The sequence below is a fragment of the Grampus griseus genome, assembly GCF_964374135.1.
Source record: "Grampus griseus genome assembly, chromosome: 9".
In the NCBI taxonomy this organism is placed as follows: Eukaryota; Metazoa; Chordata; class Mammalia; order Artiodactyla; family Delphinidae; genus Grampus; species Grampus griseus.
The window spans coordinates 32,397,442-32,414,736 of record NC_139003.1 but is presented as its reverse complement, the minus strand read 5'-3'; the positions used below and the strand labels follow the sequence as shown (position 1 = coordinate 32,414,736).

General features: G+C 36.7%; 1 protein-coding gene across 5 annotated transcripts in view; it reads left to right on the top strand.

Moving 5' to 3' along the window:
- ST7 (suppression of tumorigenicity 7) overlaps positions 1-17,295 on the top strand; it is a 254,231-nt gene that overhangs the window by 152,316 nt on the left and 84,620 nt on the right. For 3 of the 5 annotated variants that reach the window (XM_082662063.1, XM_082662062.1, XM_082662066.1), the window contains exons 4-9: positions 6,937-6,991; positions 7,614-7,729; positions 9,051-9,126; positions 11,237-11,305; positions 13,207-13,361; positions 15,567-15,664. In XM_082662063.1, coding sequence (XP_082518189.1) covers positions 6,937-6,991; positions 7,614-7,729; positions 9,051-9,126; positions 11,237-11,305; positions 13,207-13,361; positions 15,567-15,664 — 569 coding nt within the window. The remainder of the gene's footprint in view (positions 1-6,936; positions 6,992-7,613; positions 7,730-9,050; positions 9,127-11,236; positions 11,306-13,206; positions 13,362-15,566; positions 15,665-17,295) is intronic. The other 2 variants (XM_082662065.1, XM_082662064.1) reach the window with 1 other exon arrangement.

The window sequence follows — 17,295 nt, the reverse complement described above, 5'->3', positions numbered from 1 at the left end:
GCTTGCAGAGTTTCTGCTGAAAGATCAGCCGTCTACCTTATGGCGATTCCCTTGTATGTTATTTGTTCCTTTTCCCTTGCTGCTTTTAATATTTTTTTCTTTGTATTTAATTTTTGATAGTTTGATTAATATGTGTCTTGGCATGTTTCTCCTTGGATTTATCCTGTATGGGACTCTGCACTTCCTGGACTTGATTAACTGTTTCCTTTCCCATGTTAGGGAAGTTTTCAACTATAATCTCTTCAAATATTTCCTCATTCCCTTTCTTTTTCTCTTCTTCTTCTGGGACCCCTATAATTCATATGTTGGTGCATTTATTGTTGTCCAAGAGGTCTCTGAGACTCTTTTCAATTCTTTTCATTCTTTTTTCTTTATTTTTGTCTGTGGTAGTTATTTCCACTATTTTATCCTCCAGGTCATGTATCCGTTCTTTTGCCTCAATTATTCTGCTATTGATTCCTTCTAGAGAATTTTTAATTTCATTTATTTTGTTGTTCATCATTGTTTGTTTGCTCTTTAGTTCTTCTAGGTCCTTATTAAACATTTCTTATATTTTCTCAATTCTATTTCCAAGATTTTGGATCATCTTTATTATCATTACTCTGAATTCTTTTTCAGATACACTGCCTATTTCCTCTTCATTTGTTAGGTCTGGTGGGTTTTTATCTTGCTCCTTCATCTGCTGTGTACTTCTCTGTCTTCTCGTTTTGCTTAACTTACTGTGTTTGGGGTCTCCTTTTCACAGGCTGCAGGTTTGTAGTTCCTGTTGTTTTTGGTGTCTGTCCCCAGTGGCTAAAGTTGGTTCAGTGGGTTGTGTAGGCTTCCTGGTGGAGGGGACTGGTGCCTGTGTTCTGGTGGATGAGGCTGGATCTTGTCTTTCTGGTGGGCAGGACCACATCTGGTGGTGTATTTTGGGGTGTCTGTGTACTTATGATTTTAGGCAGCTCTCAGCTAATGGGTCGGGTTGTGTTCCTGTCTTGCTCGTTGTTTGGCATAGCATGTCCAGCACTATAGCTTGCTGGTCGTTGAGTGGAGCTGGGTGTTGGTGTTGAGATGGAGATCCCTGGGAGAGCTTTCGCCATTTGATATTATGTGGGGCTGGGAGGCCTCTGGTAGACCAATATCCTGAACTCGGCTCTCCCACCTCAGAGGCTCAGGCCTGACACTGGCCAGAGTGCCAAGACCCTGTCAGCCACACGGCAGCTGTGTGACTGCAGGTGAAAGATTCCACCTCTGTGCCTCAGTCTTCTCTCAGCACTCTTTACTGGCTTTTCCTGAAGTCCTCTTCTTCCTTTGATCGTCTTTCTTATCTTCAGTTCCACCGTAGATGGCAAACATCTCTCTATCTTTGATGTCGATCGATGCACGTGGTGATGTCTGGCTCGCCGGGGCCGGGCCCAAGCTGTGTCAGACAACGGATGGACATTCATGGCGAACTGGGCCTCCCTTCTTGTTCTGCCCGGGGCCCCTCGCCTCTCCTCCCCTCCTGTCGGTGGTGTTGGAAGGCAGGGGTGCTGCGTCCAGTCTGAACCCCAGTCTCCCAACCCCAGTATCAGGGCCTCGGTGGGCTGGCGTCCTCTGACACTCTTACTTCGCCTCCTCAGCATATTTCGTGAGCTCATATACATTTTTATGTAAAACTTTTAATAAGAATTTCTCCTGGGATTCTAAGTTAAGGTTCATTACATTACTAGAGGCAGTTCAAGCACTAATTAAATACAGGTAATTTAAAGAAAAGCAGTGGAGATTGAAGAAACTCAGGTAGCTTGTAAAGATATATCCTAAGACCAGGCCTTTCAGAGCTTGCATTTCAAATATATCTGTCAGCAAATTTCATTGCTGCATGTCCAGGACCTTTAGAGTTGCTCTCTAATAGTCTCAATCAGGGGAAACTCAGTTTATACTTGCCAAAATCTATTTATGAGTTGAAAATGATTCTCTTAGCCAGTGTTTATTACGTCTTTTAAAATTTTTTGCCACTAAAATTTGTGTTCTAGCATAGATTAGCTCTCCAGATGAATGGTGAAAATGCCTCAAAAGCACTTTTGTCCCCTGGTGAACATTTATTTAATAAACTTATTTCACAGTTTTCACGTTATTTGGTAGAGTTGATTGACTTAGGTCAGAAATGACCAATGAGAAATGTATGAGAGACAGAGATTTAGCCATTTAGCAATATTCTTGAAGAAATTTGTACACTATCTTGAATAAAGTAGATCAATAAAAATGGTCTTAAAACTCATAATTATTTACACCTTTTCTCATTCCAGAAGGGAATTTGAGAGAGTAATATATTTGTTGAATTGAAAGCTACCTACATATTACTTTGTGCCTTTACTTCTAGTAATCTTTTCAAACTAATTATTTCAAAAGGTTATGAAAACAGTTAAAGCTTAGTTATTAAGAAAATGGGGGACTTCCCTGGCTGTCCAGCAGTTAAGACTTAGCCTTCTAATACAGTGGGTGCAGGTTCAATCCCTGGTCGGGGAGCTGAGAACCCACATGCCTCAAGGCCAAAAAACCAAAACATAAAACAGAAGTAATACTGTAACAAATTCAATAAAGACTTAAAAAAAGAAAATGGATATTTTGTTACTCTTAATGATTGCTTAAGATCAACCTGTATGACGTAGAGAATTGGGTAGTCATTTCTGAGATAGCAAAGCTAATATATGCAGAATCACATGTCAGAAATTGACTGGCTTGGGGTTAATCTTGATTGTCATAATATATCGGAGAAAACATTAGTTAGGGCCCTTCTCTGTTGTACTTTGGAACTAAAATGTTTAAAAGTATTGTTTCAAAGTGCCTAACATTTCCCCAGAGGAGTTTTCAAAACTGTTCCTCTAGTAGAAGATTTAATTGATGAAGTCACATGATTTTTAAAATATCATGTTGCAGGTAACAGGGCTGTTGTATATTGTGGATACTTGTTAGGCAGTCTGGATACCAGACTTTAATCTCATTTACTTTTACCGTGGGGAAATTATGTAGCTTTTCTATGCTTTACTCTTTACTTCTATAAAAAGGGCCTACTCTGTGACCCTCACTAACTTATGTTAGGAATTTAGATGACTAGAGCTTTAAGCCTTTTTATAGAAAGGCTCAATGAAAGTCAAGCTCATAGCTATGACACAAGTTGCTGTTGCTGCTTTTTGTAATAGTATTACCGTCATTATTACGTTTCAGATCCTGGGAAGAGGTGGTAACTTTTTGGTATAATACATCTTCCTAGGCTATAAATTAGTTACTTATATATTTGAAAGTCCTAGGAGTGGGGATTCTCTCTATGTATATATTTTTAATTTTAGGGAAAAAAGGTTTTCAGAGTTAAATAGGTTGGATGTAGAAAAATATTTTCTTCCATGGGATTAAAAGCCCTGGGACTTTAGAGCCTTTTGGTTTTTCTGAGAATTAAGTTCTCTTTTTCCTTGAGGACTGTGCCAAAGGGAGAGTCTTTGGTTCTCTCAGTACATTTATTCCTTCTAAGGAGCTTCTTCGTCTGGATGCCATACAGCGGTTCAGTGGCCTTTTCCTTTTTCTACCAATGTGTTGGGTTGGCCAAAAAGTTCGTTCAGGTTTTTCGTAAGATGTTATGGAAAAACCTGAATGAACTTTTTGGCCAACCCAGTATAAGCTCCTCTAGGTCATAAACTGTATCTTTTTTTTGTGACCCAGGACCTCGTGCAAGGACTAATGCATAATAGCCATTCTATACATGTTTAAACCACAGTCCTATGAGGTGGGCATTCTGGAGGAATAACTGAGTATGAAAAGGCAAGAAATAAGTATCACTGAGATGGAAAGTTTTGGTAGGGAATGGTGAGAGGGAAGACTGAAAAAAAGATTGGAGCATGATTTTATAAGTCCTTGACGGTGGTAAGTATTATTTTTTATGTTATCTCCCACGCAGAAATTTATTGTCATCCTACGGGTGAATGGAATCTGTTCTCCATTTAGTTCCTTTGGGAACTAAACAAGCGCTATTCCAATGTTTACTGCTTCTCTTTCTCTTGAATTGCATTCTTATGTGCATGGTGAGGTCTGAACATTCCTATCAGCAGTTATGGGTAGAGACTCCTCTGTGGGCTACTACAGATGGAATCAGAGAGAACATGTTAATTGTATCAAGGGCATATTTTTAACTGAACTATTAATGATGTTAGCAAGTCCTTGATGAGTCCCAGTCAACCTTTAGTGCTCCTAAAGAGTACTAAAATTGTTGATATTGATGGATAATGGAAAATACCTTTTGGAGGTAAAATTTTAATTCAGACTTAAATAAGAAATTTACTTCTCAAAGATACAAGTAAGATAAGAAACTGGACCTCATGTAGAAAAACTTTTACCCTCTGGAGACCTGAGTTTAATTTATTGACTTAAATCTTCATATTATGATACTTCTGGCATTTACAACCTTTGTCCATATCATGAAACCATCAGGTAGTCTGATATTTATGGGGTATGTTCCCTAGAGTGATTCCAGACCAAGAGAGTTTTCATAGTAAAGATAAAATTATGAAACAAAGCAGCAAAGAGGAAATTAATGTAGCTATGACCTAATTTGAAGTGAAATTTTTTACATGTGTTCTTATTCGACCTCTAGATTGCTTATTTCTTAAAAGAAAATTGTACCTGCTCTGCACCCTCAACTTGAAGGATATAGCTCAAGAAGACATTTCTTATATATTTCTTCATCACATGTTTTTTCTCATTCAGAACATTTTACATCTGTTACTTTTACTTAGGTACTCATTTCTAAGTTTCAGGAATAGCTGAAGAAACTGAATACAGACCAGATGTATGACACTGATATTAACAATGTTTTTTTTTTTTAAGTTCAGTTCTCTAGTAGAAGTCATAAAAACAATATTTCAAAATGTTTGCAGCACCCCCTGCTGGCTATATCATGGCAGTTCCTAAGTAAAGATGGCATTTTTAGATACTGCTCAGTAATACTTTAGGTATACATACCATTTCTATTTGGAGTTATTTTTATTTAGAAATAATTTCATTTGTATCTAATGTATAATAGAGTTAAAATTTTAATTGAAGACAATTTTCTTTATAATTTGTCAATTGATATTTGAATGGCACTTATCCTTCCAGGCAATATATTTGTTGGAGACAAAGTATTTGCCGTAACCTTTTTACTGATATTTCAGATGAAATTTGCTGGGGGAGAGTCGTCTCCCCAAATATCCTATTTTATTGTAAATAATGCTGAAATGACCATGATTGCACACAAATTTGTGTGCACGTTTATTACGTGTTAAATACAAACCTAGCAATATTCATGAAGCTTTAAGAAGAGCACTTGGAATCTTGAAAGACATCCTCTTAGGAGGGGTTGGGAGTGGTGAGGACCTAAGAGCTAAGTGCTGTAAAAGCCATGAGGACTGAGATCATGGTTGTTTGGCTCACCAGTTGTTTCAAGCCATGATCTGGAGTACTTTAGTGACCCCACTAAGGAGCTTTATGTCTGGAAAAAAAGTATTTACTTAAGGGAAGCATAATTTTCTAATTAGTGTCATATGAAATGACAGCCATCGAATCTCAGTTTCTCAAGAGCAAAATTCAAAACTGCTGAACTGAGCAAACATCATTTCCTAAGTGGCATGTTAAGCTAAGTGACAAAAAATTTAGGACCATTGCTTCCAAACATTAAGTAAATTTCAGGTGGGATCCTGCCCTAACTTAAAGATAAATTTATTTTCTTTAAATAAAAACATGATTTCCTGTTATGTGTACACCTTTCATTCACTATTTTAACAAAAATTTATTGAGATTACACAGTGTTCCCCTAGTGCTTTATGTTTTCCTCCATTTTCACCCTGTATTGTAATTGATGGTTTTACTTGTTTGTTTCACCCACTGGGTGCTCAGTTAATGCATACTGGATGGATGGATGGATGGATGGATGGATGGGTGGATTGAGGGTAGAATCTTAATGAATCATCCATGGCCTTTAATGTTCTTTCAGTTTCTGTAATAGTTGCTCACTTTTGTGTATCTATGTCTTTGGGTGTGTTTTTTGGCTGACAGCACACATAGATTCTTAAATACTGTTAACTGATTTTATTTTCTAATAAAGAATTATTCATTCAAAGAAATGTAGCATTCTGAATCATTAAAAACTCTTAATTATAGACTGTTTTAAGAGAACTGTAGCTTATTAGTCACACATTTACTATAACACAGTCTTAAAAGCTAATGGTTGACTTTTCTAAATTAAAGTCCTGTGGTTCTGTCTGTGGTCCTTGTATAACAAGATGTATAATCTATTATTACATGCTAACATTATGATATTAGTATGATGATTAATTACCTGTGTCTGCATAAGTAAACAATGTTAAAGTACTTGAAAACAATTTATTTTCATAGCATTTCTCTCTACCATAATGGTAACTTTAGTATTAATTTCCTTACCACTCCTTTACAGCAATGTGAATCGCTGGTGAATTATCACAAAATCAATATTAGCATAGGCCCTAAGGTTCTTTACATATTGTACTCTGGAGGTTAAATTTAGCTTGTTATATAGGTAGTCATTGTAAGATATATTTTAGAGTGACAGAAAGTAGTTTTACCTCTACCGATACCTTCTACCTATAATTTAGAAATAAATTTATACAATCTGTTTGGACCTCTTGAAGTGACTATAGAGGTTATGAACTAGCTGCTCTTGGCATGTGCCTTGATTTAACAAATGAGGAAACTTGGGCCTGGAGAGATTAGACGAAACTTTCCAAAGTCCTGGTGCCTGAGCTACATTTCCTGATTAACTACCCAGAGTTTTTCCACATTGCTTACCATGTAGAGGATAGAGAATAAAATTATCTTATCAAATGGCCAGGAAGGGTGTTTTGCTGAATTAATTAGCTTGTAGTGTCTGTGAACTTATGTGTAACATTTTCACATTTCTTTTTGTTGCAGAATGCAAAGTATGGCGAAATCCACTAAATTTATTTAGGGGTGCTGAATATAATCGGTAAGCATTTTGACAGCTTGGGAAACAAATGGGTCTAGTTCAGAGAGCAAAGACAGCAGTAAATGTTTTTGCAGGTTCATTTAGGGGTCATTTAACAGTCTGTATAGCGCTTCCATTTTTTGATGCTGTCCTGAAATGTTTTGATTTTTCCGTTTTATAAATATTTTAGCATTGGAATTAGGATAACATACAAAAATGTGTGGTTTTTAGAGATTTTCTGTTACGTTATTCTTTTCACTATATACTATGTAGTCAAAATATTTTGAAGCTTACCTGGAACATGGTTATAAAGATGCCACAGAAGTAATGTTAGAATTTTATTTTGCAGAGTAATTAGGCAGATAAGAATTTTCATAGCTTTGGGGAAATCTCTATTCATAATACTAATTAGGAAAGGTTTTCATTAGCTAGTGCTACTAAAATTTTAAGACAAAAATATAGCAGAATTTTTTTTACTTTTTTTCTGCTGATATACTTCCTAAAGGGAGACTAGGATGATTATTTTTTTATTATTGGTAATAGTACTCAGTGTGTTATGGTTCAACACCTATGCAGCTTAATATTTTGTAGGTCTTGCTTTCCTCCCTCAAAAGTGCCTGACCATCTTACTTCTCCTTTACAGGTACACTTGGGTGACTGGACGAGAGCCTCTGACTTACTATGACATGAACCTCTCTGCCCAGGACCACCAGACATTCTTTACTTGTGACTCGGACCATCTGCGTCCTGCAGATGCAAGTATGGAAAATACTTTAGATAGTTACTGAGTGGGAGGGCTTTTTGGTTTGTTTTAAAGATCAAGGTTACTACTTGTAGAATATCTGCTCTACAAAAACCCTGATGAATAAAATATTAAATTGGAGATTGACCAGTAAAACCCAGATTGTTGATACTTAAATAAAGGCTTTATTGCAATGAAGTATTAATATAGAAATGGGTCCCCTCTTTATAATTTAAAATGTTATTTTTAAAAAATATACCATGAAGCTAACTAAATCCTTGGTTGAGATAGAGTGAAAGGTCATGTCTCCTTGATGATATTCTAGTTAGAAATTCAGTGAACCCAAATAAATAATGAATATATTGTAGTGATTCATATGCCTATTTGTAGGTTCACTAGCATTGAATGGGGGCATGGACTTGGTTATTGGCATCCAGATTTGTTTTCCACCCTAGAAGAGACTTTGTTTAGCATGCATGTCATACTGCTTGAGTTCCATATAATCCTACTGATATTTTTTATATTATCAAGCTTAAAGTAAATAAGTGGAAAAAAAACCTTAAAAAAAAAGAATATGTACATGCTCCTAAGAAACTAACTTAGAAGATACAAATTTATAAAACAAATTAGATAAGGAGATTGTTACCCTTTTTAAAAAGGTACCCTTGCCATGGTGGATACATAATACAATGAAAATTCCAAGCATTAAGCTTCCCACAATATATTCACAAACTGCTCTGCTATATAAAAACTGGGTTTGCAGCAAACTTTGGGAACAGGTACGCATGTTAAGCAAAAGTCTAAAGCACTTTTTTCTGATCCAACTCATAATTCTTCCAGTGGTGTTAGAATGTTCTAATATCCAGATCCTGTATCAAGTGTTTGGGAAAATGACCGATAAAAATTGTGCTGTGTCTAAACAGAAGTAAGAGATTAGTAGCAATCTCATCCCAAAATGTGCAAAATAATGTATGTTCTCTAACAACAAATGATATTAATGAGCAAAAGAAATATTAAATCTCTGTTAGAATGCCTTTTCTTTTCTTGATTAAGAAATCTTAATCAAGATTAAGTCTCTATGATTATAGACTATGGGTTAGTCTATAAGATGTTAGACCTCTAGTTTTATGAGCATAAGAAAGATTTGATATCGGCAATTGAAGGACAATGGAATAGCAAATTAGAATGTATTTGTGTGACTTTGGAGTTTTGGGCTAACCCACTTGGTAAGTGAACTGTTCTCTTGTAATTCAAGCTGAAAGCTATTAATTTAGCTATACCTGTACTGAGTCTTTTTAAGTATTTATTGACGTGCTTTTCTGTCTTTTTCTAAAATAGTAATGCAGAAAGCCTGGAGAGAGAGAAACCCCCAAGCTAGGATTTCTGCAGCCCATGAAGCCTTAGAGATAAATGAGTAAGTGGGGGGAAATCTTGCTTGCTGAATGTATTCAGTTGCCATTCATGGGATACTTAAACTATGAATTTGAACTTGAGGATTATTCTGGGGGGGTATTAATTTATGAAAAAAATTTTTTGTATAAAGGACATCCATGTGAAGATAGTTTTAGTCATTTTAGACAACAATTTAGTGGCTTTGCTATGACCTTAAATTAAATCCTTCAAGGGCTAGCCATGGAATAATGTGTGGACATAAAATAAATACAGTGCTTTACATATCTAAAACATTGTGACAGGGACATTTTTCCAGATATAGAATGCTTATCTCTGCCATCACATTTTCTAGGTAGAACTTCTGCTAGTAGGGAAAACATAGTAAAAACATAAAGTGAAGAAATTATACTTTAAAAATATTTCAAGATCAAGACAAAGATAAGAGGAAATGCTGTCCTTAGTGCTGTTAAACATTCTGTGGGTCACCAAGGAAGGCTGGGAAGTTTCGTCCGGAGATGTCAGGAAATGAGAAAGATTCTTAAAGTTGGAGTCATAAAAGCTCAGGGTTGGCAGAGACCTTGAAGGTCTTGTAGTTCAAACACCCATCTGGTGCTTGAATCACCTCGACATTCTCCCTGCCAAGTGGTCATTGTTAAGCTATTTTATGATTTTTCTGAAGAGGGTTACAGAATCTTCAGAGGTCTTAGTGAAAAGATTCACTTGAGAGTTGGAAATCCTGCCAGTGTAACCTGTTGATCTATTTGGTTTCTGATTCAACGTATTTATTTTCCAGTTTCTTGTCATCTACAAATTTGATATGCCTGCCTTCTATGTGTCATCCGTGTTTCTAATAAAAGTATCAGGACCAGGGATAGAACCCTGTGACATGACATATAGAAACCACCCTCCAGGTTCATGTCTTCCTGGATCATCACCCTTTGGTATTTATTGTACAACCAATTACTAAGCCACACAGTTACACTGTGATTCAGCCCATATTTCTGCATTTTGATCTTAACAATGCCAGTTGTAGCTATGGATCTTTAATGTATAGTAAATCCATTAGAGTACATTAAGCTAGCACGAACTGATTTATTTATTCTTAGTGAATTTAAGCTAGCTTCCAGCATTCACTACTTTCTTTTAAAAATGCTTAGAAACTATCCCTTTAATAACCCATTAGAATATCTTTCCAAATCGCTTTCTGTAGTTTGGGAAGTCTGCCTTCTTCCCCTTTTTGAACATTTTTACTGCATTAGTCATCTCATCTTCTAGAACCTCTCCATTCTTTGTGATTCCTTAACAATACACAGAGAGCAATTCCGAGGGCTGCCTACAGGATCTGTTGGCTTCCTGGGATTTGCCTATCCCAGTCCAATAATTCACTTACAATAGATCAGTTACTTGCTATCTTACATCTTTTTATTCATTTTAGGGTTTCTTCTCCCTTTGTCAGTCTGACAATCATTCTCCCTGATGGAGAAACCAGGAACAAAATAGGAGTTAGAGAGTTTTGTTTTCTCTTTATTATCTGCTGCTACTAACTATAAACTTTCCTTGTTTTGATGTTGTTGTTGTTGTGTTGTTTGTCTTTTTTGCTTATTTATATTTGTCATGGTTTTGGAGAAGTGGGGGTGGTGATAGGGCCTTAAACGTAATTTAAAAATAGGGAATAGATGGTTGTCTTTAACATTTTTTGTTTTGCCTTTATTTTGTTTTGCAAGCTTCAGCTAATGTGGAGTTGTAGCTCTCCTGACATTATTCTGAAAAGCTCATTTCTCTTGTAGCCCTTCATTACATGCCCTCTTTCCATCTTTTTTTACATGTCCTTTAGAAATATGACCTTGTGAGAGATCTCTGTGCAGCCGTAGTGGTTACTTGTCACCCCTCTTTTCTTCCTGAGAGGGTCATTTGTGATTGCAGTTTTGATTAGACATTTGGAAGCTGCTTAATCCTCTTAAACCATTTTTCCTTCTGCGTCTCATGCCATTGAATCACGCCTCTTTTCTTTGAATTTTTTGAAATCCACCTTACCTTCTCTGATTATCCTAAAGTCCGAAATGACGTAGTAACTCTCTCTGAATGTTCCTATCAATTTTCATTTCACCAACTATTTTTTTCTTCTTGGTCAGAATTAGGTCCAGAGTTGAAGTTCCCCTAATTGCTTCCTCTACCATCTGGGAGATAAAATTATTACCAAAGTAAGTCAAGAACCTGTTGAGTGCCCTACTTCTAACCAAATGAGACTTCTTCTAGCAGATATCTGGATGGTTGACACCCCCATCACCATACTTTCTTGCTTCTGTATGTGTATTGTGTTGTGACAGGATGCATCATCTCTATCTTCCATTGAGCTGAGCAGTCTGTTCTGTACTCCCCAACCATTAGCACTTCTATTGCTCTTTCCTTTCTCCTTCACTCATAAGCTCTTAGCATGTTTCTACCCCAGACTCATGAGTTTCTACATAGATGTATGTTTTCTTGGCCAATAGTGCTACTCTGCCTCTCCTCCTAAGAGTGCTATTTGCAATATAAATAAACAAAGCAAGCAAGCTAGCCCCAACCTGTCTTGAGTTCCCAGCCCACCAACTATAATCTTATAGCTAATTCCTCTGATACTGTGTCCACCACTCAGTATTATAATCTCCATTTTCACTTCATTACCCTGGACCTTATATTTATGTGTCGGCATCTGAAGCCTGAAGTGTTGCTTCCCAATGCCCAACCCATTTATTTCTCCAATGAATCACTGGGCAGTTTTAGCATCATAATTGTTCTCTCCAAGTCATATCTGCTGCCCTCCACAGTAATTGGTTTTACAGCTTTTTTTCTGGGCGTTTTTTTCTCCCTACCTCACCACATTCAGTTTAAAGCCCTATTGATCAGTCCTGCCTGAAATTAGAGGGACTGGCTAAAGAACTTACAAGACCCCTTCTCAAGGCTAAGATTAACTAGTAACCCCAAATCTCACATAAGCCATAAATTCAGCCTCCTTTTCCTACCTGGCTGTTGTAGTTTATGAATAGTAGAAGTAACATTTGGTTTCACTTTCTGTTTATTTTCTCTCTTGTGGTCTGATGGAGGTTGTGATAAGTAGGGAAATGACCACAAGAGAGGCAGTGGAGAAAGCCAAGGGATATGCACAGATCAGGACCTGTGTGGTCTGCTCTGGCCTCACCATTTCCTTATTACATTCCCTTTCTTTGGCATTTGGGTTGTTGTTCTATGATTTGGAAGGTTTAAATTTTCAAGAGTTCCCCTTGTTCGTTGGTTGAGTGTTTATCCTTTCTGACTTCCTATGTTAGAGGTTGTTGAAAGGATTAAATGAGACGATATATGTTAAGTGCCTGGTACAGTGCTTAATATAAACTAAGCAACAGGTGGTAGCTATTTTTGTTAAAGGTGTGAGATTTAACCCTTGTTTGCTACTGAGGCTGAATCTAATTTTGAGCTCTTCTGAAATAACCCTACCTGTAGGTTCTTCCAGTATTCTTCTCTGACATAGAAAACCAGTGCTAACTGTAATGGGATGTTGAAGCACTGCTTGTTAAATGAATAACTTCCTTGATTTAATGAATTTCTCATTCTGAATAAACCCTTAGACTAAAGAGAATCTGTGTTTAGTAAATAAAAGTAAACTTTATGGTATCTCTAACTTTGAGTGTCAGAAGGAGATGTTTAATAACAGCTATTATCATTGCCATCGTTAGTTGACGTTGTTGAGCATGTACCACATGCTGGCTACTACTGTACTGAGCACTTTTCATGCATCACCTTACTTAACCTTCACAACAACGCTGTGAACAAGTGGATTCCATGTTGTTCTCCATCAGGGAGGCAGAGTAATAACTTGCCCAAAGTGACACACTAATAAGGGGCAGAGTCCATATGCTCCTAACACTACTCATCCTACCTCTCAAGCTAAAACACAGACATTTCTTTTGTACCATTATCTTGTGTCAACAACTACAAACAGGGGTGCATGTACCAGTTGGCCACTCTGCATGTTTTGGCATAACTCCTGCCCTTCTGCATGCACTCCTACAGCTATTACAATGTCCTTGGATTTGTAATTGATGGCGGCTGTTATCTGAATGGACAGGTGTGCAACTGCTTATATTCTCTTGGCTGAAGAAGAAGCAACAACCATTGCTGAAGCAGAAAAGCTGTTTAAGCAGGCCCTGAAAGCTGGAGACGGCTGTTACCGGCGTTCTCAGCAGCTACAGCATCATGGATCCCAGTATGAAGCCCAACATAGTAAGGTTTCCTCCAGGTTGACGTGTTGGGGGATCAGAATTGTAACATGATTGATCAGAGCAGATTTTCAGTCCAGTTCAAAAGACATTTCTCCTAGATTAGAATAAATATTGTTTTTTGCCTTTCTTTGTTTTTATTAATTTTTCTTCCCCACAAGAGCACAGCACATAATTAACTTATAGCTTCATTACTGTTCATGTTTTCATGCCTGCCCCTAGCTTTTTAACTCTAGAAATAAAAGTAATAACCTTTAATGGTGACCCTTTTGCTCCTCAGAATTCTTACGTATTTCTGTTTATCAGTTGCTTCTCTGCCCCATAGTTTTAAATCCTAATTGGGAAACAGGACTTAAATTAGCGTTAATGCTCCCAGAGGTTTTGTCTTATGGGTCTTCTACAGCATGGGTTGCAATAGGACAGCTAAGAATGTAACAGCTGTTGGTGATTGTCTCAGTATTTAGCTCTTATTTAGGAAGCACTGCTGTTGGCTCCTAGGGAGAAAGAGCCATGAATTCCTAATTATGTATCTTTTTTATATTTAAATTATTTAAAATAATGGTTTCTTTTATTTAACATAACTTTAAAATGAGACCTTTCACTTTAGTACACTAAACTGAGAGTCAGTGTTATTTTAGGGGAATGGTATAAAAAAGACAACAAAATCATTTCTGGAATTTCTTGAGCTCCTCGACTTGTCAATTTGTTGGTTGTTTAAGCAGAAATTTCGTGATCCTTGTGAGAGGGAGTGTTTTCATTGTCTAACCAAACTTTGGGTTGTTTCTTTAAAATGGAATTTCTCTCATTTCTCTCTCCTGCGTCTTGGAGAGTAGGAGTGTATCTCCTTCATATTTGAGATTATAAAATTAAGTTTTAGTGTTAAGCCTGGATTTGGTGCAGAAACTGAATGCATTAGTCCCTGTGACTAAGGTATAGTGAGATCTTTGCATTGTGGCCTGTGTATATAAGTCTGTCCACATAACCCCTCAATACACAGGTTTTAATTTTTATTCTTAGTAGTATATATGTTAATCAGGTCTCTAATCACCATCTGTATCTTGCTTTTTTTAAAAAAATTATGTATAGCACAGTGAATTTTGAAGACATATATAGTAAATGTCTGTTCTGTGAATTAAATGAGGATTAATACATAAAATTACATAATCTGTAATATAACTTGAGAAATTTTCTTTATTTCTTTTCTTCTGTAAATTAATCCCTTTAACCTGTTGCCTAAATCTATCCAAAAACATATAATCACATCTTTAAAGTAATTTGTAGGTACTTGGCGGATATTCAGCACACATCTTGTTCTCATTGTTTGAAACTTGAAATGTTAGTACTTTGGTCTTAACATCTTTTAATAGCTGCATATTATACATATACTTAATCTATAACAGGTGTGTCATATTTTTCTAAAACATGGTAATTTTATTGAGGATTAAGTACATACATGTTCTCACTGGTCTGGAAACATATCCAGAAATACACATAATTAAAGAAGAGATTAAGATGAGAAGTTGTTAATGTACTTTTTAAGAGCCATTTTAGTGACTGTTATTACAAGTATTTAGCTTGTCAATACTTTCTCTAACACTAGGGTAGTTTTTCATTTTGTTGCATGGTCTATTGTCATATCTGGAATGTGTTATGTTGCCATTTAAAATTGACTGCTTTGGGGACCTGGAGATGATTATGATGTCACTAGTGTTAGGGAAAGAATAATGTAAAACAGAAGTTCAAGATGAGGCTTCTCCAGACTTAATGTCAAGAAGGAAAAAAAAATAGTTCATCAGGATGCAACCTGAGATTCACCTCTTTGCATCTTCACCAAAAGCATGCACGCCAAAAGAATGTGGAATTCTTGCTTGTAAACCTCATACAATGTGGGTATGTTCATTTTCCCAGCACTTTGTAGCAGATGATTTTATTTATCGAATATTCAACATCCTAACTCAAAAGCATGACTTAATAGTCACATGATTTGACCTTTGGAAGTCTAAGTACTTTGACTTTACTCTGTTTGCATTCTGCTATTAGAAAAGTTGTCAGTGCTCCTGGCAGTAAGGAAAAGTCAAAGGAGCAGACTCTTCTCTCTGAGGTTTTCCTTTAAGGGCATGAAAAATACGCCTCTGTATTTTTTCTTGCTGCTGAGCTGAAAGCTCTTGTTTTTTTTTTAAGTTTTGGTGCTTTATGTCTCCCTCTTCAGGACGAGACACCAATGTCTTGGTCTACATCAAAAGAAGGCTAGCAATGTGTGCCAGAAGACTCGGGAGGACCAGAGAAGCAGTGAAAATGATGAGAGATGTGAGTTTGAATTCATGTTTGGGAACAGTGACAATGCACCTGACTTACAGAAGGAGGAACCCACTGAATGGGGCCACGGCAGATAGTACCACTGATGGTGTGGTGGTCCCATAAGGGCTGGGGTTCTGTTCTAGCTCCAAACTTAGTAGATGAGTAATCTTGGACAAGTTACTCAGCTTGTTTGTGCCCTGTTTCCTCACCTGTAAAGTGGGGATAACAGTAACTTTAGCAATAACAATACACTAATAATAATGATTACTACTTAGGAGTGTTGTGAAGATTAAATGAGATAATACATGCAAAGCTTTTAATAGAGTGACTGGCCTATTTAAGAAATCTCAGTAGATATCCTTATTATTAGACCTTTGGGACTGTAGCCAGAAGCCAAGAATGAGATCAGCCATTTTAGCTAACTGACTTTTTTTGTGTTTAGTTGTTAGGAAGATTTGAATAAACTATGGCTCAAATTGCTACTCTCAAATTTAATAACATTATGATCTAATCTTATTATAGTCACTTCAAGCATTTTCCTACGTTCTTGAATCAGGATATTTTATTAGTGGTAGTCAACATAATAAGAGAAAATAGGTGAGAGTTTTAAAACAGAAGAGAACCAAAGGAGGTTATTATTATGTAACTAAATAAAAGCAGTAGTTTTAAGGGAAACCAGTTGAGGAACTTTTACTTCCACATTTTTTTTTCACTTTTTTTTTTTTATAGTAAGAAATACTTTTCATAAAGAAACGGACACCAGTGGGAATTGTATTTATAAACCATTTTCTTTTTAAAACAATCTCAGAAAGCCTTTGTCAACGTTTTATTCTTCTATTGTCTTCCTGAATTAGGAGACAGGTAACTGCCCATTATAAAAATAAAAGAAACGAGGGGTAAGATAAAAGTGGCATCCTGCCCAATTCTCAGCTTTTGGGTTTGAGAACAGGACTGTGTAAACCCAGTGAGCCTTTCCTCAGTTTGTCTCTGGAAGGGTAGTAATTCATGTAAATTCCCAGTTACTCTTTGGTGGTGGGGACCTGCACTCCAGGCTCAGCCCTGGTTATTTCTGCAAGTTACAGTCTAATGTGAAGGCCCAAGTGAGGCCCATACTTCTGGCTCGGGTTCTGGCTACTCCATTAAACAGCAGTTTAGCCACCAGACGTGAGGAGAGGAACAGAGGAGGGAGATTCCAAGATAATTCTAACTTGACTGAAGGTGATAGATGTTTCTTAGGCAAAGCCACTGCAAGGGGGATCTCCTAGGATTAAATTCTTTTGGTCGAAGGAAGAATTTAAAGAATGCTATATAGTGCTAAATTTTAGAAAAGGAGATTTCTGTAGAAACATGACTTGCCTGCAAAGCTTTTTAACTTGCAGAAATTCCAGCTTTTGATATAGTGCAGAAACTCTACCAGTCCCTGAAAGAGCTGAGAATTTTATGAAGGATGGGGTATTTCTGTATCTTAAAGTGGCCCAGCCACATTCAGCCTTTAACAGGGTATTTTATATTTATTGCCTTTTCTTAACCTTAATTAGCCTGGGACAGGCGTGCATGGAGGAACAGATTTTGGTGATTTTCTTTATTATATGCTTAAGCAATTTCATAGGAAAAACAAACTCAGATGATTTTAATTCCAG